Source organism: Heterocephalus glaber, unplaced genomic scaffold (genome assembly GCF_053883595.1).
Source record: "Heterocephalus glaber isolate CG9 unplaced genomic scaffold, H.glaber_assembly_v1.0 deba00001561, whole genome shotgun sequence".
Lineage (NCBI taxonomy): Eukaryota > Metazoa > Chordata > Mammalia > Rodentia > Bathyergidae > Heterocephalus > Heterocephalus glaber.
Window position 1 is genome coordinate 5,150,781 of NW_028258349.1, and position 23,207 is coordinate 5,173,987.

The window sequence follows — 23,207 nt, forward strand, 5'->3', positions numbered from 1 at the left end:
AAAGATCACTTATTCCAACTTAAAGGGAAATGAGCCCTCCAGGTAGGGTAATTTCCACCACTCAGTGCTGCACAGTGGAACACACACGAATATCCGGAGAAAGGTCAGGGTCTGCATCCTAGATCCAGCGCAAGAGAATCTGTCTCTCCTAGTTATTAGTTTGTCCATCTATAAAATGGAAATACTAGCTATTTATGGGACTGTATTGGAAATTAAACAAAGGGACTGTGAAATCCTTAGTAAATGCAAAGTGTTATGTATCAATTACTCAGGTATTCGTCTAGCATGCACATATGCCCTGGGTTCAATCCCCAGTACCACACATGCACAATAATCTTTTAAAGGATAAAAGTAAATTTGAACAATAATAACTAAGCAAACCCCTAAGATTCTGTAGTAGCCCAGGAAAATGCATCCTGGGCTTTCCTTCCTGAGTGACAGAAACTGTCTTGCTCATTATACCCACTACGCTTTTGCATAATTCCTGGCATATCACCAGCAAGTACGGTAAACAGCCCTTGCTAAAGCTGCTAGCTACAACTGAAAGTCAGATTTGCACCCAGCTTTGGGAACATTAAAGAAGAAAGGAATAACCCAAATTCTCCCTAAATCTCAATGAAGTTATATGAACCTATCGCTGACCGTTCTGGATGGGATACACCACACACCACACAGCCATACACACCCTGGCATTACAGGGAGTTATGGAAGAGACCAACTAGTGCAAATTACCCTGTGAGAGTACATCCTGAGAACTCTGCACTAGCACCCCCTTAGCAGGCTTGAGACAAGAGTGTGAGAGTGGTTTTTTGGGCGGGAACGGTCAAGGGTCCACGATGGAAAGACAGTGCTGTCCACTTGGGATGTTCCCAGCCTGGAAGCAGAAGTGACCAGGTTCTCTCTCGGGGGCTTGGCAGTAATGCAAGGGAGGAGTAACAGAAATAGCATTAGTAAAACTCACATGGGAATACAGGAGGAGGCAGGAGTGCTAGTCCTTTTTGAGGTGGTCTCTAGATCGCCATTCCTTCCCCGGGGCTGCCCCTGCCCTATCCCTAAGACTAAAATCCTATTAATTCTCCCTGAAGGTCAGACCTTATCCAGGTCTTCTCCTAATAAGCAGTGATTTGTCCTTGCCCTGGGCTTCCTGGTTATGCTACTCAAGGGGCAATTTAGTATCTACTGCCTTGCTCTGAGAGGATGGAAACATATTGAGGACCTACTATGTGCCAGGGGCCTCTGGCTGATCTAATTCTCTCCATACCCAGACGCTCAGTAACACTACCCCCATTTCCAGGAAAGGCTGTGGAGTATGAGTTAGATGTACAGTTTCCAGGCCAATCTGTCTGTCTCTAATCCCACCCATTCTGTCACATTTTAGCTGTGAGACTTTGGAAGAGCAATTTCACTTCTCTGTGCCAGACTCTTCTGTGAAATGGGGATAATCAGTGTGAATCTCCTAGGATGAATAAGGAAACCAAAGTTCAGAAATTTATCCAACACCTATGAAGTGATTATAACCAAGTATATCTGATTTCAACATCCATGCTGTTTCTATAGCCAATGTCTGATTCGCTTCTATTTCTCTAAGTATACTGTTCCCCACCTCTCATGAGTTCCAATTAGGTCACAAGCCCTTCATGGGATAGTTGTCACCGTCTCCCATTCACTTGGCTGCACTCCGTGGGACCTATAGGGTATCACTCAGGGAGCCCAGACAAACAATGAAGGGTGAAGAACTATTAAACCTAGCTCCTAGTTCCAGCAGAACAGGAACAGGGAGGGAGCTGGATGGGCCTGAGGCTGGAGTTTCGCCTAGCCCTGGTTTGCTTTTGGTGCCTCTGATTTGCAGAGGTGAAGCAACAGGACCAGACACTGGCCAGGAGAAGAGGCCCACAGAGGTACGGGGTGAAGAGAGCTATATGCAGCCCCTTCCTCTCTTTCCTGCCTTCTCACATCACCTCTGGCTTTCTTGCCATCGATCCAAGAGGAGGGCAGTGTCAGAGCATCACGTAAAAATAAAGTCTGCCCCTCCCAGCACCAGGCCTGTCCTCGGCCTCAGAGAGGCCTGGGGGACGCAGGACAGGGGTCCCATCTGCCATCCTGCCAGCTCAGCACTCCTACCTGCTCCCACCCCACTCCCCTCTGCCCTTCTGCCTGGCCAGGGCATTTCTTCAGCCCTCCTAACCTCCTCCTACCCGGCAGGCTAGAGGCATAATTAGCAGCCACCTCTCCTGGGGAGTGGGAGAGCGGAGTGGCTCATTAAACCAGCCATGCATGCCTCCTCTGCCAGTCGGCCTGCCCGCTCCTCTCCATCTCCTTTGCTACCATTCCCCTCTCCCATCTCTCACCCTTCTGGCCTCTCCTTTTCTGTTGTGTTGGGCTCCTGGCTGCAGGGCTCCCTTACCCATCTTGCTGTGTTTCCTCTCTCTCCTCTCTTTCTCCTTTCTCCCTGCCTCCTTTCTCCCCAGACCACCTTTTGGAGTCAACCCCTCCCCACTGTTTCTGTGTCTCTCTGCCTATCTGCACTTCTGCTCCATCCCTGGGTGGCCCTGTCTTGTACCATCTCTCGCTTCTCCATTTATTTCCAACTCCCTTTTCACTGTCCACTTCTTTTCCTCATTTTCTTTTCCTAGGCTGTTCTCTTGGTTCCCACTCTGATCCTCTTCCTCCCTCCCATCTCCACCATACTGGAGGAAGTATTTGTGTACATTCTTTCTCTCTTCTGGTGGGAGGACAGAATGTGGGAAGGACACATCTGACTTTGCTCAGCCTAAGTGCCCTGCTAGTGAGTCTTGAACATGAAGACTCCGAACAGGCAGCAGTTGGTGGGGTCAGGCCCTCAGGGACAAGAAGAAAACACTTGGTGGTGGAGGCAGTAGCATAGGCTTGGTGTAGGATTCATCCCAGGTCACCTAGGTGACAACTGCCGGCAACATCTGGACTGCCTAAATAAGTCTGAAGGGAGGACCTCTTTTTGGGGTCCAGTTTCCACAGTTTAGGGTAAGAAATTCCAACCTCAAAGGAGTTACTCCCTTTGGTTTTGCCACACCACCCCCTCTCCTTCTAAAAATGCAACTGGTGGTGAGCTGCATTTGGCTCTGAGGTCAGGGTGGTGGCCTTGTGGCACTGGAGGGAGATCATCTAGATCCGCTTGGGTTGGACTCTGTCCCCAGCTCTCTGGAAACTCATGCTGTCAGGTATGGTCTTCTGCAGCTGGAGCCAAAGTCCTCTCCACCCACCTCCAGGTGTTCTAGACCCAGCTCCACCCAATACCAATGCCGGACCCTGGGTCTCCATCCTCTTCCTCCCTTCACTGCCTATCTCCATCTCTGCCTGGGATCAGACTGGACATCTTTGCAAACACGATGTTTCTTTCCAATTCTCTAAAACTGCAGGAAGCCTTCCCAGATTGACCTTACCTTATAGCTGAGGGGAGATCTAAGAAACTACTCAATCTCACCTCCATGTAAGAGTTAGAATGGCAGAGCAGTTAAATAATTTACCCTGTCAGCATGCAGTATTAATGGCAAAGCTGGGAGAAGACACCCAAGTCTCTTAATTCCTCCTGTGAACTTTGCATCATACCAAGCTGTCTGCCAGTCAGAGAACAGAGAACTGATGGTTCTAGCTGGGCTGCAGGGGATTTCCATTATTATGCCTCTCATTCTCTGTCCCAAAGTACCTCTCCTTATAGTCAGTCTTTCTGCTATATTTGAGACAAGTGTTGTTGTCTTAAATAAAAACTTACTTAACTATGAGCTCCTGGAAGGCAAGGAACCATACTGTATTCATCTCTGTTTTCTCTGTGTCTAACAGTGCCTGGCACTCTATAAATGCTTGCCAGATTGAAACGAACTGAAATGAAAACATACTGTTCACTGTCTAAAACTATGGAGCCTTCCCCATCTACAAGAGCATGAGGGAATTTCTTTGCAGAGGAGGATAACAAAGCCCAGCCAAGTGCACAGGGAGCTCGCCTCTCCCATCACTTCCTCCATCCCACTCCCAAAGGACTATAGGGGACTGGAAGGATCTCCTGTAGGCACAACTTCTGCCTTCTTTGTTTTATTAACCTTTCTAAGACCAACGGGGAAAGGTAAAACCTTCCAGGCAGTATCTTTCCATTTGGGTGGCTCATTTCATGTCTCCAGACCAACCTTGTGCAATTTGTGCAGAAAAGAAAGCCACACAGGGTTCCAGAAAGAACTTCAGAAGACATTTACATACCCTAACATCATTCAAGGTGTTTGCTACAGGCTCCTCCCTTCTCCACCTGAGTTTAATGAAAGATCTCTCCTCACCTGCACCCACATGAGCATATACAAGGAAGAAGCAGGGTGGAAACAGTCTGAGTCCATGGTGCTTTTTAGCAGAAGGCTCACAGAGGCCCTCACACTGGTCAAAGAAATTAAGATGTGCAGGAGTGGAGAGCAAGCTAGCCCAGTTACCTGCTTGAACATCTGGACCCTCTCTCCATGCCCCTGCAATTAAGTTCTTTTGCAATTTCTTCAGGAGGCAGTGTGAGGAGCATAGCCGCAGGGCCTGGGATTTTGGCAGCTGGAAAGGATCAGGGGCAAGCCCTGACTTTCAGCCACAAGGGGCAGCATATCACTAGTAGGATTTCTGGGGTACTTTAAAGTCACTGTACCCAGTACAGCCCATTGGACATTATATACAAAGGGAAACTGAACTCAAAGACTATGGGTTGCATTTAGCTGTAGCAGAAAGAGCACTGGATTGGGAGTCAGCAGTGAGGGATTCTGGCCCAGGCCAGATCAGTCAGCAGTGTGGCCTGAGCCAGTGGCATCTCTTCTCTGGTCTTCTGATTCCTAATTCAAGGACTAGATACTCTAGTCCTCTAACATGCCTTCCAGAACACGGAAGGTACGCAACACAAATTAAATGCTTGCATGCATGGACTTCTGAAACTCTATGTTCTCTACACCCCTCACAGGCCCACCTACAGGCCATCTAATTCGGATGATAATGGCCCTTCATAATCCTCCTTGTTTCCTGCTTCCCTCACACCCAGGTGCCCAGAAACTGGAATGTAGCCTCTCAAACTTCATTATGTGTTGACCTATTTCTCAAGAACTCACAAAAGCAGCCCACTAAGAATCCAGGTGCACAAGGCTTTCACAACTCCCCACCATGCTCGCCCCCAGACCCACGCCCACACCTGGTGTTCCTTTCTTCTTCCCTACAGCCCAGACTCTGTCCCCTCCTCCTAAGTCCTGCTGCAGGCTGACCCCTTTAAGAAGCCAGGATAGGCCAGGGATTTAGCTCAGTGGTTTCGCCGCCTGCTGTGCAAGCGCAAGGACCTGAGTTCGATCCCCCGGTACCAAAAACAAAACAAAACAAAACAAAACAAAAAGAAGCCGAGATAGGGGCCAGGGATTTAGCTCAGTGGTTCTGCTGCCTGCCTTGCAAGTGCAAGGACCTGAGTTCGATCCCCGGTACCAAAATATCAAAAACAAAAACAAAGAAAGAAGCACTGATAAACTGGCGCCATCCACACCACACCTGGTACTATTTCCTGTCCCTTCTGGACTTAACGCCTCAGGTGGCATTATATTTATCCACAGGTCAGTGTATATATATCTCAGGAACAATAGGCATAATGTACCTCTGGGACCTAAAAGCCCACAAGAGGGGGCTAAGGAAAGCCCCTAGCATGAAACCTACCACAGCTGCCATGCCCACAGAAAGGGGCTCCCGGGCTTCCCTAGGAAGAGAGGAAGGAGGAAGGCTAGAAACATTTATATATATCTTTTTTTAAGCAGTCTTAAAAGTGAGCCCAAGACCTTTACACTGAGCTACATCCCAAGTCCTTTTATATAGAGGCAGGGACTCCCTAAGTTGCTAAATCGCCCAGGCTGGGCTTGACCTTGTGAGTGATTTTAGGCGGCTGCCACCACCCCTGGCTTATACATATATTATAGTCGAGATCCTGCCTTAATGCCAGCCCACACTGGCCATTTTTAGGCTGCCACTGAGGGTGGGACCCCAAGCTGCAAGTGCTCTGGGCAAACCCCAGAACGCTTAGTGACTGAGAAGAAAGCATGACAGAGGTCACGGGCCACTGCTTCCTCCTCAGACCCAATAAATCCAATGCCCTTCAAGATGGTTCCATCATGAATTATCACAACAACGTCCACATCTCGGTTAACCACACCACTGAGGGAGAGCAGTGGTGTGGATAATGCAAAAGTCATTTCTTTTTGGCACTGGAAAGCATAATAATGAATTTTTACCAACACCTAATTATGTTCTACCGGAGATAATATTAGGAAAAAAAAGCGCTTGCCTTTTCTGAGCACATATGAAGTGATGATAGCTGGAAGAGGAACCAGGCTTTAAATTAAACATTCATTATGAGGACTTACGGAGTGATAATCCACTCTCAAAAAATATTCACTCCACAAACATTCTGGGGTGGGGAGAGGGTGGCCTGAAGTGGGGGGCAGTCACTCTTGTAGGTGCTGGGGGCAGAGATGAGAGAAGGAAGCTACAAATATAAAAAGGAGTCTTGGTATATCCACCACCGTAAGGAGCATTACACCGCATGCAGGAGGTGGTGGTAAACATCTCACTATGATTAAGACAGAGGCTGTCGAAGTACAAGCAATTTGCTCTGGAAGCCCAAAGGAAGTAAATGGAAACGATCAATCTTTGGGGAAGCCGGGAAGACTTCCTTCAGAGAGTGGTCTTTGTGGGGCACCTGGAAGGTAAATCCAGGAGGAGGCCTGGGGTGGTGGGGCAAGCCTGTAACCCCAGCATTCTGACAGGCTGAGGCAGGAGGGTCAGATGCCAAGTTCAAGTCCAGCCTGGCCAGGTTAGTAACTTGCCTCAAAATTAAAAAAAAAAAAAAAAAAAAAAGCTCTGGGGCTGTAGCTCAGTGCCAAATCCCTGAGTTCAATCCCCAGTACCACAAAAGGGGGTGAGCTGTCCAGGGAACGTCAAGGTGGTGTGTGAAAAGGTGCCCTAAACTTGTTATGCTGGGATAAGAACTCAGAAAGGAAGGAGACCCTCCTGGCTGCCCCCTCAGAGCAAAAGCAAATGTCGCTGTCGACCCCAAAACCCCTTCTGATGTGCTCCCTGCTCGGCTCTCTACAAGACAGTTCTTGCCTAGGTTCTCCTGAAACAGGTTCCTTTCCACCCGCCACTCCTGAGAGCTAAAAAAACTCATCCTGGGAAAAAATTCCTGTCCCTGTCTACAGCAGTCTATTTTCACCCTGAAACCTACTCAACTCAGGGCTAGTTTCTCTGGGATTCCCAGACCTGGGACTTTCTCTACAGGACCATTGTTCTGTTTGGGGCCTTCCTCTAAGCCAGCAGCCCCTCCAAGTCCTTCCAATTTGCTGCTGTTTTAAAACCGAAGGGAAAAGAAGATGGAGAGGGGCAGCTCTCTCTGCCTCCCTGCTGCCTCTTTCCCCAGCTCTGTGGTTAACGCTGGGCAATGATCCTACAAGCCTGGAATTTGAGGAATTTCCTGCCCCGTGTTCCCTGGAAGAGCTGAGAGAGACCTAGCAATTAGGCCTGGAGTTTCCACTCCTGCCTGCCTCCACCCAAATGAAGTGCCCCAGTGTAAAGCTGGGTAGAGGGGGCCGGCATGGAGCTCAGGCTGGATGCCTGCACCAATGTCACCCCACAAAGTCACCCCCATCGCCACACACCCCTGCCCCTCTCCCACACACCCAAAGTCTCTGCCAAAATGCTCCTTTGCCTGCCTGCCTGAGTGTATTAATAATAATACAGGACCTATGCAGAGTTCATTCCTTCCTGAATCCATCTTGTCTTTCTGCAATTGTCTAAGGATAACTCAACGCCTTGCCTTTTTTTTTCTTTGCCTTCCGGTTCTCCTCCCGCTCTACAGAGGCTAAGCTATGTCTCAGCTCTTTATTCCTTCTCCCTTCAGTCTGTTGTTCATTCTTCTCTATTTTGCCCCTTCTCTCTCGTTTCCCTTTTGCCTAGATGTTCCCCATGTACTGATGTCTTTGATTTGTGCCCAGGTTGGGAGTCTGTTCCAGCCAAGGACCAGAGCCTCTGGGGCTCTACTTCTTTGGTTCGGGGGAGACACCTGGGGATAGGAATGGGAAGATGCTCCAGGGCTGGCTAAATGACCCTTACGTAACTTCTATGCTGCAGCAGCCACAACAGCAGAAGCAAATTTCTCTTTCTAATTACGTTTTGTTCAGGCTAATATTAAAATCGGTTCATATTCTCACATGACACATCAATCGATGGCTGGATACCAGGTGCTGGGGCAAAAGCAATCTGGGATTTAAACACTTGCCACTTGTTCTAAAGCCAGCCCAGTGGAGCCAACAGCAGAGCCCCCTGGGAAGGCAGCATCTGCATGGCCTTGAGGAGGGATGGGTTCCTGGCCCCTCCACCCTTGACCTTTGTCCTCCAGGGCTCCCTGCTGTCTAGCTGTGTTTGATTTCTGGTCTAGTCGTCCTGTTCTTGATACTCTTCAACAATGTCCCATGCTATGTCTGGTTTTCACTTTCCCTCTATCGAGGGACATACCTGAGTCTTGTCTTCTGAAAGTCCCAGAGAGGCTGCTCATATCACCCACCGCATCACACTCCATTCTCGGGTGGACCCCGATTCAGCCCTGGATGTCTACGGCTACACTGCCCACAGGTAGCTCAGGATCTCACCAGCGTCCCACACCTCAGCTTCACACACTTGCTGCTCCTCTCCTCCTCAAGCAGTAAGCTGGGACGCTGGGGAGGGCTAGCAGGCCTACAGCCTTCCTCAAAGGCTTCCTCTCAGCCATTCACTCTTGGCAATTCTGACCCAGAGTGAAACCAAAATGGCAGCTTCCTGCTTCCCCTTCCTTCTCGCCCCCGGTCCGGTCCTTCCTCTCAGCACATTCTACCAGCCTCGGAAGGACAAGGCTGTGGTTAAAAATGAAATCAAAGCTCTTCCCTGACTTCAGTGGAAATGTTCACTATCTCCAGATTTCCCTCAACTCTCAAGATATTTGCCTTCTGAGGTTGAGAGTTGCTAGTTGCCAACTCCCTCCTCCTCCCCCTTCACATTCCCTTTAAACAAAGCTTTTCTGTCAGGTCTTTGACCCTGATGAAAATTTTTAACTGGTATCTTCCCCCCCCACCCCCACCCCGCTTCTTTTCCCCCCTTCCTCTCTAATTCTGAGGATCTTTTGTCTTCTAAGGAAAAGAACTAAGGGGTTGAGAGAGCTGCTTCTTTTTTTTTTTTTTTTTGCCCTTGTAAGTAATTGGGGAAGGTTTTTTTCTAAAATGATAGAAAGGGAGAAAACTCATTCTCGAAATTTATTTCAGTAGAAATAGAATGGAGAAAGACCTTGAAATTGTGAAAAGGAAAAGGAGATCTCTGAAAGGGAAAGAGAGAGCTGGGGATGTAGCTCAGTGGTAGACTGCTGCTTAGGGTTTCCTCCCAGGCACTACAAAGGATAGAAGGAAGGGAAGAAAGGGCGGGAAGGAGGATAACAAAATGAGGGAGGACTGCAAAGACCTTGAGGGAAGGAGATAGAAAAGTTAGGAGAAGAGATGCCCATTATCTCGGTTTTGTATGTCTTACTCAACTAGAGGTAAGATAAAACTGGAATCTCACTCTGAGCAGTAAAGGCAGCTCACAGGGACTCGGCACACTGACAGTGCACACACACTCAGAGAGCCAAGCATATAGTAAGAGGTCAGTGAATGTGAGCCTCAACAAAACACAGTTATTTTTCCTTTTTATTCTCTCACAGGAGAAAATGAAAGGCAATGACAAAGCAACAAAGAACTCAGGGTCAGCCTCACCGGAGTTAGTGTAGTTTGAGCAAGGCTGAGAAACAGCAACCTCACTTGTCTTATAACCCTTCTGTCTTCCCTAGGGTTTCGGTCCCTCGTTTGGCTAGGCAAAACTGATCCAATGCAAGGCTGTCAGCTCTCAATTACTCACACACAGGTCCCTCACTTTGGAGATTATCCACGGAAAAATCTTAATCCCACGCAAGCTGAGTCCTTTTGCCACCCAGGATATATCGGCTGTCAGTCTTGGTGTGAGTAGGGAATTAGAAACTCATTTAAACAGCAGTCCAAGTCAACTCTAATAGGCAAGGTAAATCTGATTATTATCATCATCATCATCACCATGATGCATTCCCAAGTTTGAAAAAAAAAAGGTTAAAAAACAAATCAAGGGCTGGGTGTTATCCATGAGAAACTTCCCCTTCTATTGGGTCAGCTGGGTGTTAACGGTATTTATAGGCAGCCTTTAATCTGAACAGGTCTCTGCAGCCTCTGGACCATTTTTACAGGACTTCTAAAGGAAGACATTATTTGTTTACTTAAAATAGTAGCTGACATTTTCATTGCTTTTTTACTATTTGCCAGGCACTATGAAGTATGTTTTACATAACAACTCAATTTAATTACTTTGTTTTATAAAAGACTTGAAGCAATGTATATGGACAATGATATAAATGTACTTGGTCCATGATACAAAAAATCAATCAAAAGAAGAAATTAAACATTGCATGGAGATGGTAGGAAACCAGAGAAAGAGAATATGGGCAGGAGAAATACACTGAGATGGGAGTAGATCTAATATACTATATATAGGCTGTAAGATCCTAACTGCTGCACCAGAAATGAACTGCCAGGTTCATCCTTGAGCTTCCAAGCAGCCAATGCAAAAAGGAAAAATTCAAAATTCATGACACAATTTATAAGACCTATAAAATAAAAAGGAATCAATGGCTTAGGAAAAGTACCACTGCAGAACTTTCACCAAAGGCTGCTCCTCAGAGGACACTGTGATGCTTTGAACCTTATCCTAGTCAACATCCCTACCATAAACAATGAGAAGTTTGAGAGGGCTGCTCCTTAGAACATTCCTCAAGGCAGGCTGGTGGCACTGTGCCAAATGCTCAGCTCAGTAAAAGCAGTTCTTAAAAGGGCTAAAACCATTTGGTCTCAGTTCGAGACTCTCTGACTGTCTGGCTTAGTCTAAGGATAAAGCTGAGAGAATCTGGAGGGAAGGACTGGAGGTGGGTGACAACTGTGGGAGGGAGAGTGGCCGACATAAAACAGGACCCTTCTGACTTAGCTGCTTTAGCACCCAGCTCAGAGCTGCATCCTGAGATGACAGGGAAAAAGGACATCATAGCCCTTTCTGATATCCATGATGTCTTGGGAGGTGTCTCCAGGTAGAGGGAGGCAGCAGTCAAAGGATTATTTCCCTGAGGAGATGAGGTAAGGGACCAGCTAGCTACTTCGATGTCTGGGGTGGGATTCAGGTACCTGAGTGAGGATAATTTTGAAAAGAAGAAAGTACTTTGCCATCATATCTATATTCTGCATGGTATACCTAACCCCAAAAATATCAGTTTAGCTTTTGGCCATCTTGAGGTTTGAGGATTAGCCTGGAAAAAGCCTAAGAAGCATTCACAGAGGAATTAGAGGTGGCACTGAACACAGTTAAGCAGCCCCAAAAGAGCTCCAGACCAGAAGTCCTCTCCCTCTGGAGGAACAGGCCAAAGGGCGATAGACACCCAGGGAAAGAGCCAGGTATGGAGTCACAGCTCCATTATCCATCGGGGACTCGGTGTCCAAGAGCTCTCCCATGTATCTGCCCTCAGCCTCTCTCCCCCTGCAGATACCAGGTTTCTCTTAATAGCGAGGGAGAGAAAGCTTGTACAACCTTCCTCCAAGGAGCTGGGGCCAGAGTGAGGAGGACAGTCCCCAGTGAAAGCAGGATGACATGGAGGGCTGGGGTCCCCAGCTGCTTCTCTGAAATCCTCCGTCTTGAACAAGGGAAAGGAGCAAGAGGTGGGAGAAGGCAGAGGTACAAGCAGGCCGGAATCTCAGGCCCAGTCCCCTGACAATGGGCAGGAGTGTGGAACTTGCAGCCTGTTACTTAATTATCTCTGAATGGTTTTTGTTCCTCGCTTTAAACATTTACCCCTATTGGGTTTTCACGGCTTCACAAGCTCTCTATCTCCTTTTCTTTGCCGTTGCCATAGCAACAACTCCAGGCCTACAACTGCTCTCTGATTTTAAATAAAAGTTGAGGTTTTTCTCTCTCTCCCTCTCTCCTCCCCCTCCCTTTTCTCTCTTACCAGGGATGAGTCTTCTCTCTCATCTCCTCCTTCCTTTCACCTTCCTCTCTGCTCTCCTCTTCCCCCACCCAGCTGTTTCCTTATCATGCCCTCCTCTCACTTCCTCCCTCCACCTGCCTCCTCTCTAAGCCCTCTCCCGTATCTTTGGGCTTCCAAGCTAGTCCTAATCCCCTGGTTACCATGACAGCAAGAGGGGGGTCCTTAGGAGGGACAGGGGCAGAGGTGGAAAGATAAGAGCCCATCTGGGGAAGGTGGGAGATCTGCTGACAGACCCAGGAACAGCATTACCCTATATTCTCTGGAGACCACCACCTTCCTCTCCAAGCCTCAAATTTTCCAGCAATTAGTGTACAGTAGATTCCTTGTGTCACTCCCAACCTCAACAGGAGAAAGGACTTTTACCCGAGCACTGGGGAAGGCAGGGAGATCTGAGGAGAGACATGAAGGAAGTATCCTTCCAATGTGCGCTGGGTGGCCAAGACAGAGGAGGCTGATGTGCAGTGCTAGTCCCTCTCTGGGGCAGTGAGTCACGAACGGACCCTCTAGGTCCTGGCTTTTGTTTTTGACAGTCAGAGGTTGGATAAATCTGTGATTCTCCAACTAGACTCTAGGGTCCCCTAGGCCTGGCTGCAGAGAAGTCCAAGCAGCTGCTGGGCGTAGGAGGTATGTTTGAGGAGAGAGAACTAGAGGAGGAGCAGGCATTCAGACAGGACGCTGTCGTCGGTGGCATCAGGAGGACTTGGCTTTTACCTGCCTGGACCAGAGATGTGCTGGATCTTCCAACAATCCTCACCACAAACTTTGTTCCCAGAGGAAGTCAGAGCCTCCACCCATCCCACCTAATCATCCAGGTCACTTTCTTTGCCACCTGCTTCTTTCCAGGCCCAAATTTTGGACAGACAGGCAAGTCATGGCTTATGTGGAAACTTTATCATTTTTAAAATTAATGCACGTGTGCTGTACATAATGTTTACACTCCTTGGGTGCAGTTGGTACATGCACATAACACAACTTAATTCCTTTTTTATCGCCTTTCCCTCCCCTCCCTCCATTTTTATTTATTTATTTTTTGACACAGGGGATCAAACTCACAACCTTGCAAGGCAGGCACGGTGCTGCTGAGCTAAATCCCCAGCCCTCCCTCTATCTTTTGATATCCTTCCCATTTGAAAAAGCACATTATCTATCTCCCTAATTTCTATTGCCTATCTTTTATTTTGTTTTTTATTTGCAATTTGGGTTTTAAATATAAGAAAAACCATGCACCATTTAAGCTTGTGTGTCTCATTCATTTCACTTAACATTATGGTCTCAAGGTACAGTACTATGGAAATCAACATGGAGATTCCTCAAAAAACTAAGTAGAAATTCCATTTGACCCAGATATTCCCCTTCTAGATAACTTCCTGAAACCATTAAAGACATCATATTACAGTGATTCATGCACACTTATGTTTATAGCAGCACAATTCAAAATAGCTAAATCTTGGAAGAAGCCTGTATTTCCATCAACAGATGAATGAATAAAGAAAATATGGTATTTATACACACAATGGAGTACTACTCTGCCATAAAGAAAGATAAACTTGAGTCATTTGTAGGAAATCTTATCATTTCTAAAATGGGATAGAAATCAAAAGTTCCACCTCAAAGTAGTTCCACCTAAATTCATAATTATCTCTGAATTTTACCAGATGTGGGTCAAGGTTAAATATATAGGTAAAGAGTTAGACATAGTGGTGCATGTTTGCAATCCCAGAACTCTGGGAGGCTGAGGCAAGAGGTTCGAAAGTTCAACCCCAGCTTGGGCAACTCAGCAATCTGGTGAGACTCTGACTCTAAATACACACATAACTGGGAACATAACTCAGAGAGAAGGCCCTGAGTTTGATCCTCAGTATGCAGACACACACACACAGACACACACCCACACACAACAATGACAACAATTTCAACAATTTGGCATTTAGAAAAATGGATGGATGGAACATCAGAAGACTTGACTTCCAGTTCCACCTTTTCCCATTTAGCTAGCCCAGTGCTCTCAGCTAGGGCGATGGTGATTTCACTTTCCAGGGTGCGACTGGAAATGTCTGAAGGATGGTGGCTTTCAGTGGGTAGAGGCCAGGGATGCAGCCAGATGTACTAGTTAAGAGGACAGTCCCCACAACAAGGGTTAGCTGTATCCATCCTCAGCAGGTCATTCTGACACTCAGCTCCAATTTCTTTGCTCAAAGATTAGCTTTTTGTTTTTTGCAGTACTGGAGACTGAACTCAGGGCCTTTCCACTGAGCTTCATTGTCAGGCCCCCTCCTTTTGAGACAGGATCTCCCTAAGTTGTTAAACTGCCCAGGTTGAATTTGAACTTGGGTTCCTCCTGCTTCAGCCTCCAACAGCACAGCCAAGTTCCATCACTCTGGCCAGATCAGCATATTAGCTCAATCTTTTAACACACATTTCCTAAATGCTGATCCTTTAAGGAGTCTGATTTATATTCAACTACTCCCACTGAAGGGGAAGGCAGAAGAGGACTTTATGAATTCCACGTGCTACTTAGGGAATGGACTTGACCAAAGTCACAAAGGAAGTCAGGAAGAAAATGGAATCCTAACCCAGGTCTCCTGGCTGGAAATCCAGGGTTATTTTCATTATTCTATACCACAAAATGTGAGGATTCAACTAAACAAGAGCTAACATACACCATATACTTAAGCACCTCAGACATTATCCCACGGGTTCTACATGAACTGTCTGATGCAGTCCAGTTCTTACCATCACTCCCCGTAGATGGCGCTACTCTATGAAGAGGTGAAGCAACATACACAAGGTCACAGCGCTAGGAGGTGGCAGGCCCTGGATTGGAATAGAGCAGTCTGAACTCCAGAACCTGCCCTTTACTCAGAAGATGAAAACCATATTCCTTCTGGGCTTCCTGCCTAGTGGCATCTTCTAGGGAGCTGTCCATTTCACAGCTGAACAGACTGGAGCTCTTGGAAGAATGAAAGAGATGTCCAGGAAGAAGCAGTGCAAGAAGTAGTAAAATTCAAGGCACTCACTCCCACCGTAAAATCAACTCTGATCTACCCTGGGAAAGTGGGAGGTGGGAGGAGGTGGGAGACGTGCTATAAAAAAACAACAGACCAAAGTCCAAAGGCCCAAGGATCAAAGTTTCTAGGAAAGTAGTGGTGTTGGGCAGTGTGGGTTGGGAGAAACAACTTGTAGGCACAAGAATGAAGAGAGTTTCCTCCAGATGAAAACAAAGAACTTGCTGGTGAAGGGAGGGCTGGGGAGAAAGCTGCTGAGCACAGGGGAGGGGTCTGAGACTAGGGAGAGAAGGGGGCTTCTGGACAAGGCTGCTAGGACAGCCTCATATCCAGCTTCCCTGGCTTCTGCTTCCTTCTGGGCCTGGCCCTTTGTCCCCTCCTCCTAGCTAACAAGATTTCCTGACCCACTCCCACATCTTTACACCCACCCTGGCTGGAAAAGGAGGAGCCTGCAACCCCTGCCCCAAGGCCCTCTCTAGCCACCAATGTCCCCAGACATCCCTGCTGGATCCAGCCTGTCCCAGAAGGAGATCCCCCGCCCCCGCCCCGGCTTCCGCTTCTGCTTCCAAGGCCTCAGGAAATGCCTCCATCTCCTCCCCCGGGGCAGTCCTTGAGGAAACCCCCAATGTCCCCCACAAAGCACAGCTCCTTTTGCTCTGAGGGCTCCTCACAGCTTCCCTCAGCTCCTAGGACATTTAAAGGCCCCACTCCTCAGATGAGGAAAAGAGGCCCAGCCTGAGCCCCACCCCCTCACAGAGGGGGCCCTGTCAGGGCTTATGAAAGAGCCTAGGGTTTGTTGTTTGTTGGTTGTGTTTTGTTACGAACAAAACATAATCCAAGGCCTTGGGGAATTTGCAATCTGGCTGGAAAACTGAAAGGTCGGTGCTTTAAAACCGAGTGTAAACTGAGCCTGTAAAAGGAGCTAAAGGGGAGGGTTAGTACGAAGGGCTCTCTGGAGGAGGAAACCTTACCAGCTCCAGTGCAGAAGGCTCGGTGAGGGCTGGGTTGAGAGACCTGCAGAGCAGAGCTCCCGGTCTTTACAGTCAGATTCCTGTGAGCTAGGAGTAGGTGGCCCTGGTTTTCATTTTTTCCCTTCCCCCACAGCTCAGCTCTGGTTGGCCTCTGAGATGATTAAAACCAAAAGAATTTTAAATGTCTAGAATTCACTTCTCACCACTGATGCTATTTGCTATTTTTTTCTCTCTCTCTCCCCTCCCTTGTAATTTCTCCTCTTGGGAGAGCTGTTTGCTTCACTCCTTTCTTCTGGCCCAGTTTGCTCTGAGATGATTCCCAGTACACACCAGTTAACTTTGTTTTCATTTGGGGGGGGGGGCTGGGTGTCTCAGGCAAAGAGGAAGGAGGAGGACAGGGTGGAGGGGCCTTGGGCCTTGATCTTGCTGGCTTAAGTTCCCAGAAAAAGAAAAGAAATAGCTTTCAGGGAAAGAAATCTGCCAAATGTTTATGTTCCCACAAGACTCTGCAAAACCTTTTCATAGACCAAAGCTAAAGTTCAGGGTGAAGCCAGAGCATGTTTCTTCAGGGGGAAAATCTTATCAACATACACACACAGGCGCCCACACCCTCAGTCAGGTCCCCACCTTCCCCAGCAGGCTGGGCCATCATCCCCAGGACTGTGTGTGTGTGTGTGTGTGTGTGTGTGTGTGTGTGTGTGTGTGTGTGTGTGTTGTTTGGGGCGGGGTGCAGAGTCCTGCTGGTCTCACCTCAAGTCCAGGTCAGATCTAAAAACACATAAAACATTTCCTTTCTACTCATGTTCCTGAGCAAAGGCTGCTTCTCCTGGGGTACTCTTACTAGGACCCTCTGAAATCAGTACCCTCAGCTATGGCTCACAAAATAAATCAGAGATCTGAGGCCCCATCTGGAAAGAGCTAGTCCTTTTGGCAAACCCCCATAGGGTGGCGATGAGCCGGAAAACTGCAGCCAGGAAGCATCCTGAAGATTAACCTCATTTTATGATAAGAACACAGGCCTAGGTCATTGAGGTCCCTGCATTAGGGGCACAAATGGGGCTAGGCTCCCAGTTTAGTGCTCTTTCTACCCTGCCCCCTGGATATAGATTTTCCTATTGGAGTGCCCAGGAAACCAGAGCTGACTGAGTCAGAAGTCACCAGCCTCCTGAGCTCCACGTGATTCACCCTTTGGCACCCGGGCCTTTGGTGGGCAAAAGGGAAGATCAGTCCTGCCTGGAACTGGTGCCAACACACTCTGAACTGGAGGCAGCCCTAGCCAGAAGACAGAACTTATCTGTGGGGAGAAAAAGAAAAATTGCACTGGGACAGAGTGGCCTAAGCTGTGGAAATTCTGTGCCTGCCCTCCCTCCCTCCTCCCTAACAGAAAAAGTAGACCAAAAGGGCTCTCTCCCTCTCACCAGCTTTTTAAGAAACAAACTTGCTTTCTGTGCCTTCTACTAGGCACAGGCTAGCCACTGCTTTCATATATGGTGACACAACTGGCAATAACAGCTCTTGTTACGCACCTAGTATGTGCCAGGGACTCTGTTTCATAGAGACTGTCAGGCCTCTTTCTGAGATACCCACTGGCCAGTGAGGAAGACACTGACAGTGACAGGTTATATCCCAGGGTCTCATCAGCAGTTAATGGCAAAGGAAGCACTGGGAACCAGTTTATTTCTTTCTAAAGGCCAAGGCCAGCCACACATCAGGGTCACGAAGGAAGATTCCAAGTGCACAGGGAAAATGACTCTCTTGTGTTGCCCCTTTCCAGCTCCTCTGAGACCTGCAGAAAAGCCCAGGCCACAAAGGCTCGCCGAGGGAAGTAATGAGGGTCAGGCACAGAGCACACGATGGAGGTTAGGGTCCAGGTTCGGCTCTGTCTAATTTGCTGGATCAACTTTCTTTCTTGAGCTTCTCACACCCATCGGTCAGCTGTGTGTCCTCTGCTTGTCCCTGGGGTCTAGAGGAGAAAGACAAGTAGGACTCATCTTCTCCCTCCCTCTCCCCTTATGTCTATCCTGTGCCCTGAGCCTATGAGGACTGGGCCCATCTATAGTTGAGGTCATAATCTTTCACTCAGGAGGCTGAGGCAGGAGGATTGCTGTGAGTTCAGCCCAGGCCACACAGAGAGACCATGTCTTAATTTAAACAAACAAACAACAACAGAAAAACAAGGCTTTTGCAACCAGACCTGGATTTCTTGGGCAAATCACTCTCCCAGAGCCACAGTTTTCTCATCTCCTTAGAGTTTTCTCATCTCTTAAATGGGTGGGTGATCATATTTTGAAACACACACCATACACACAATGAAAGTGCTCGCCAAATGGCCTTCCACGGGATCAAGGCCCAGGGTGTGTGTCCTGTATCCTCCACAACAGAAAAGCTCCCAGCCCGGGTCCTCGCCCCATGCCTGCTGCCTCTTGTCCCTATAAGAGCCTCTCCCCACTTCCCAGCACCTGGGTGCACCAGCTTCCCCCAGGGACCCTACTGCTCCTCCTAAGCTCTCTTCCTCTACACACCTCCTTCCAAGCCCTGCAGGGAGCCAGAGGCACACAGCTCAGGGGTAGACATCAGGTGGGGCCTCCTGCCCACTGGCAAGGCCTGCTGGGACATCAGGGGTCCTGTTCGAACCCATGCTCCGCTCAGGCTCAGGTCCCTTTTCCTGTCTCCCTCCTCCCACCCACTCGATGCCCCACCTCCCTCCACCCTGGCTCTGCTCACTCCCCCTTCACTCCCGCTACCGCTACCTCCCCACCCCCTCCACTGCAGGTTTGGAGCAGGAGGTTATGAAAATGAGCTTCGTGCCCAGGAGACTGTAATTATCTGCTAAGTGTGAAAGCCAGAGTGATTAATTAAGAGATAATAAAAAGAAAAGGAGGGCGAGAGGGGGGCCTCACGGCTTTGCTTTGATGATGGAACCTGAGGTGAGCCAAGCAATTAGGGGAATCTTTATCGAGAGTTAGCTATAATCCACAAATTATCAAGCACCAAATGCTTCAGGAGCAGGGCCCACTGCACTCCTGCTGGGTGACAGACTGACAGACAGGGAAGGGCAGCAGGAGGAAGGGGCCCAGGGAGCATCTGGCTGGGGGTCAGGCAGCAGCCAGAACACAGGTCCTGTGGCTCTGCTGGTGGATGGCAGCCACAGAGTGGCCTGCTTGCGCAGATGGTTCCTTGCCAGGACACAGGCTGTGCTTCCAGGACCCCAGGCCATGGCTGTCCTATCCTCCTACCCTTGAAAAAGGGTATGGTGACCCTGCATGCATCCCGGCTGGTAGGCTCCACACTGCAGCCCACTTGTAACCATGTGCCTGCTCCCCCAAAGACACTGGTCTGTCCTCTGGAGGGACTTGCTTTCCACCCTGCCCTCCATGGAGCAGCAGCTGCTTCCAGGTGTAGGACTGCCTGTGCGTCTGCGGAGTGTGTCACACGAACAGACAGTGACACACTTGACAAGGTGACACGGGCTCTTAGCTCTCAGCATCTCCATCCCACTCAGCCCTGGCTGGGCACAATTCTCCTCCCACCAAGACTCCACTGGGGGTTTCCTCTACCTCATTCCCACCCCATTCCAACTGATTCCAGTATTCTCTCTATTCCTCCCAGGGAACCATCTCTACTGACTCCCAGCACCAGGCTCTCTTTCTACCCTCTTCCCTGCAGAGGCACAGATGGGTGCAAAATCCCCCTTTATTTATAGGTTCATACATTTGGAAGATGGAGAGCCCATCTCACCTATACAGTTAGCTAGCACCCCACCACATATACCCCATCCGCGCCTTCCTCTGCCCACACTGACTTTGAGTGATGTCACCCAGGCAAAGCCAGGCTGAGGATATCCCTTGGTGATTTTAAGAGGAAAACATCCCACTCTGTAGCTAAATTGGGTCCAGACAGTGGGGCAGGTCCACCCCTCCAAGCCCACTTCCCCATCTACCTGGCTTCAGCAGCAGGTGCCAGCTTCTCTCTCAGTCTGTCCCTCCAGGGCCAGAAGAGGGGACCTCAGGCCTTCACTAGAGATGGTGGGAAGGATGCCAGAGCCCTCAAGACCCCAACTGGTCTGAGCTGTACAGGAGGGGACACTGGACAGAGAGATAAGGGCATGGTGACTCAGCCAGGTCCTGTGAACTCCATCCTTCTGACCCTGGCTGGGGACACTGCAGGAGGACAGCCTTGCTGAGTTCGACCCCTAAGGAGACAACTTTCTTTAGCCTATATGGGTGGGGCCTGGAAGGCAGCTTGACCTATGACCCCTCTGGGCTTGCTTCTTAAAATAAGGAGCTTTGCCCTGAAGTGCAAGAAAATGAACCTAGTGAGGAAAAATGTTACTTATCCAGACATACAGAAAACTTGGAGATGTATTCAGTTACAGTCCCCAGTTGGACAGTTTCCATGCAGGAGCTGGAAAAGTTCAGAGTAGACACAAAGAAGAACTTCCTGCTTGCCAGAGAGTACCAGATGTGAGAGTGAATGAGCAGAGAGCACTAATGAAATGTCTTTTATTTTCTCAAATAAAGGACAAACACTGATGTCCGGCTGATTCCAGTTAGCGCAGCCTAAAGACAGGTGTAACTTCAGGATCCAAAGATGTGGGGCTTCTTCAAGAACTACTGCACCATTTTCACTTCTGACCTCAGGTTCTTTCTCTGTCCCAAGTAGCCCAAGCCCAGTCCGATTGCTCTCACCCCTCCTTTATTTGCCCTGGAAGCTCCAGGGATTGATGCTTCTAGCTGTGTATGTGTGTCAGTGTTCTGCAAGGGAGAAGAGGATGAAAGAGAATCAGTGGTATTCCTGTTCCCCAGTGGACAAGACTCCTATGAGTCTAAGCTTGGTCTTCACATAGAAGCAGAGAGAGAACACCATGTTGGCTGACCAACTCTTAGCTCTACATTAAGGTGAGAAGCTGACCCATCCAGAGTCAGTTCCACACTGCTCCTCCCAAACCATACCTCTGGTGAAGGCCATGACCTATCTCCCTCCCCTAATCATACATTCTGCTCATGACCCCATTTTCAAACTGAAACTAACAGTGTCATAGTCCTGCCTAGAAGCTCTGTCAAAATGTTTTCCCCCAATCTCCCATCAAGATGAATTATGAGGGTTTTTCATAGTTTTTTTAATTGAGTGGAAATGACTAGAGTGGAAGAGTTTCCACCAGCACAACTGGCTGGTTGCTTTTCAACTTTGCAGCTGGCAGCAGAAGTGAAGAGTTGGCAAGGGGGTGGGGGGGTTGGGAGCCTGCGACCTGGCAGGGAGGCGGCTGGATGGGTTAGTCATGGGGCTGGGGACAGGATTGTTGGCAAGCTCTGTACCCTCTCTGGTCCCACAAGCTGCTTCCCTAACACAAACACATCAAAGCTCCCGAATCAATGGTCCATCAGGGCTGTGTTATACAACTAAGCTGGCTGAAAAAAACGAATTCTGTTAATGAATTCTATTCGCTCTTGATTTCCATTAGAATGCTGACAAGCTCTTTCCTTAGAGGAAAGCATCCTCTCACACCTCAGAGGGTGCACCTAAGGGTGGGGAGCAGCTGTAGCATGTGTCACCCCGTGACTTGCAGAACCTGCATGTGACCCTCCCACCCCTACCTGCCCTTACTAAGATCCCCAGATGTTCTATAAACACGTTAAAGTTTGAGGATCTTTGTTCTAACGCAGTAAATTGAAGCCTTCTGGAGGGACAGGGATTAAGCTTACTATGCACTTTTCTGAGTGCCTTTCCAGGACCTAGAATAAAGATAGGTGGGTGCCGTCATCGCTGTCTTACAAATGATGAAACACAGGCTCACAGAGGGTAAAAGCCATTCCATCTCCAGCTCCAGGACACAGACCCAATTCTAAACCAGGGTGCTTCCCATTACATCCTGCTCCTCCCCAAAGCAGAGGATGGAGTTCAGGGGCTACCCTATCAGTGGTCACCTCCCTCGGTGCCATCAGCACAGACTTCGCTGTACTAGGCCTATTATTTGTTCATCTCTCATTCTATTGTTTCCCTTCTCAGATCTGCCTTGCACTGTGAAGTGTGAAAAGCAAGCACTGTGCAATATTAATAACTACAGTTTACTGAGTGCCAGATACTGTTGCTTAATATATTCTTTCATTCAATCCCCACAACAGCCTTGCGAGGTAGGTATAATTGTCTGTATTTTGTAGATGAGAAAAACCAAGGCTCCAAATAAGCAACAGGCAGAGTGGCTTCTCTTGGCAAAAAGGCTGACCCTCTTTGAGGGCACTCCTGGGGTTACCCAGTTCTGGGGACTTGGTTGTGTCTTATGACATGACCCTGGTGTGAAGTGAAAAGCAATGTGTACACTAAATCTCTTGACACATGCTTTAGAGGCTCCCCTCTCCATTTTCTGCACAAATGGACAGCAGCAGCAGTGCAGGTAATCCACAAGTCATTTCAAGTTGGCTTTGCAATGCATTAGGGTTTTTGTTTGTTTTTGGGTTTTTTTGCAAAGTCAGATTTTCCTTTCTAATTATATTTGGTTCACACTAACATTAAAATGAGTTTGCATTCTCACTTCATCCACTGACTGATGAGGGGAGATGTCCCAGATGTGTGCCGGGCAATAGGCTTGTCACCCTGGGATCCAACATCAGGCACAATGCAGCTGCCCCAAGGTGCATGTCGGGGGCTGGAGCGCTGGCAGCACCACCAGCCTCAAGTGTGGGGGAGAGATAAGGAAAGAGGGAGACATGGGACCTCTGGAGTCTCCCACACCACCCCATGGTGCAGTCAAGCTGGCTGATTTCCAGGGAGCAGGGGCGTGGGTGGGACTGAGACACAGAGCAGCAAGTCAGATGCTCAGGGTTTGGGATTACAACCCAGGAATCCTACTGTGCAGACTGGAAGTCCTGGCTGACTGGGACAGCAAGATGAAGAAGCCCCAACTCCTCCCAGAGCTTCAACTACCAGCCTGCCTAGCCTTTGGTTTCTGCTCTGGGAAAATGCCTTCTCCCACTCCTGTCTTCTCTTCCCTGTCCCCACCGGCCTATCTCTGCTCTTTCCCTTTTAATAACCTCCCAGTTAAGCGAATCGAAAGGGAAGAAGCAGTTAACAGCACCTCGGCTTGACAGTGCTGGGTAA

The 23,207-nt window shown here is 48.6% G+C and overlaps 1 protein-coding gene across 3 annotated transcripts in view; it reads right to left on the bottom strand.

The window, feature by feature from the left end:
- Kirrel1 (kirre like nephrin family adhesion molecule 1) overlaps positions 1 to 23,207 on the bottom strand; it is a 97,564-nt gene that overhangs the window by 65,170 nt on the left and 9,187 nt on the right. The window contains exon 1 of one of the 3 annotated variants that reach the window (XM_021239853.2): positions 8,533 to 9,090. The exons of 1 other annotated variant lie outside the window; for it this stretch is intronic. In XM_021239853.2, the coding sequence (XP_021095512.1) occupies positions 8,533 to 8,596 (64 nt within the window). In that variant the 5' untranslated portion in view covers positions 8,597 to 9,090. Of the gene's footprint in view, positions 1 to 8,532; positions 9,091 to 23,207 lie in introns of those variants that run through there. One more of the 3 variants, XM_021239852.2, reaches the window with a different exon arrangement.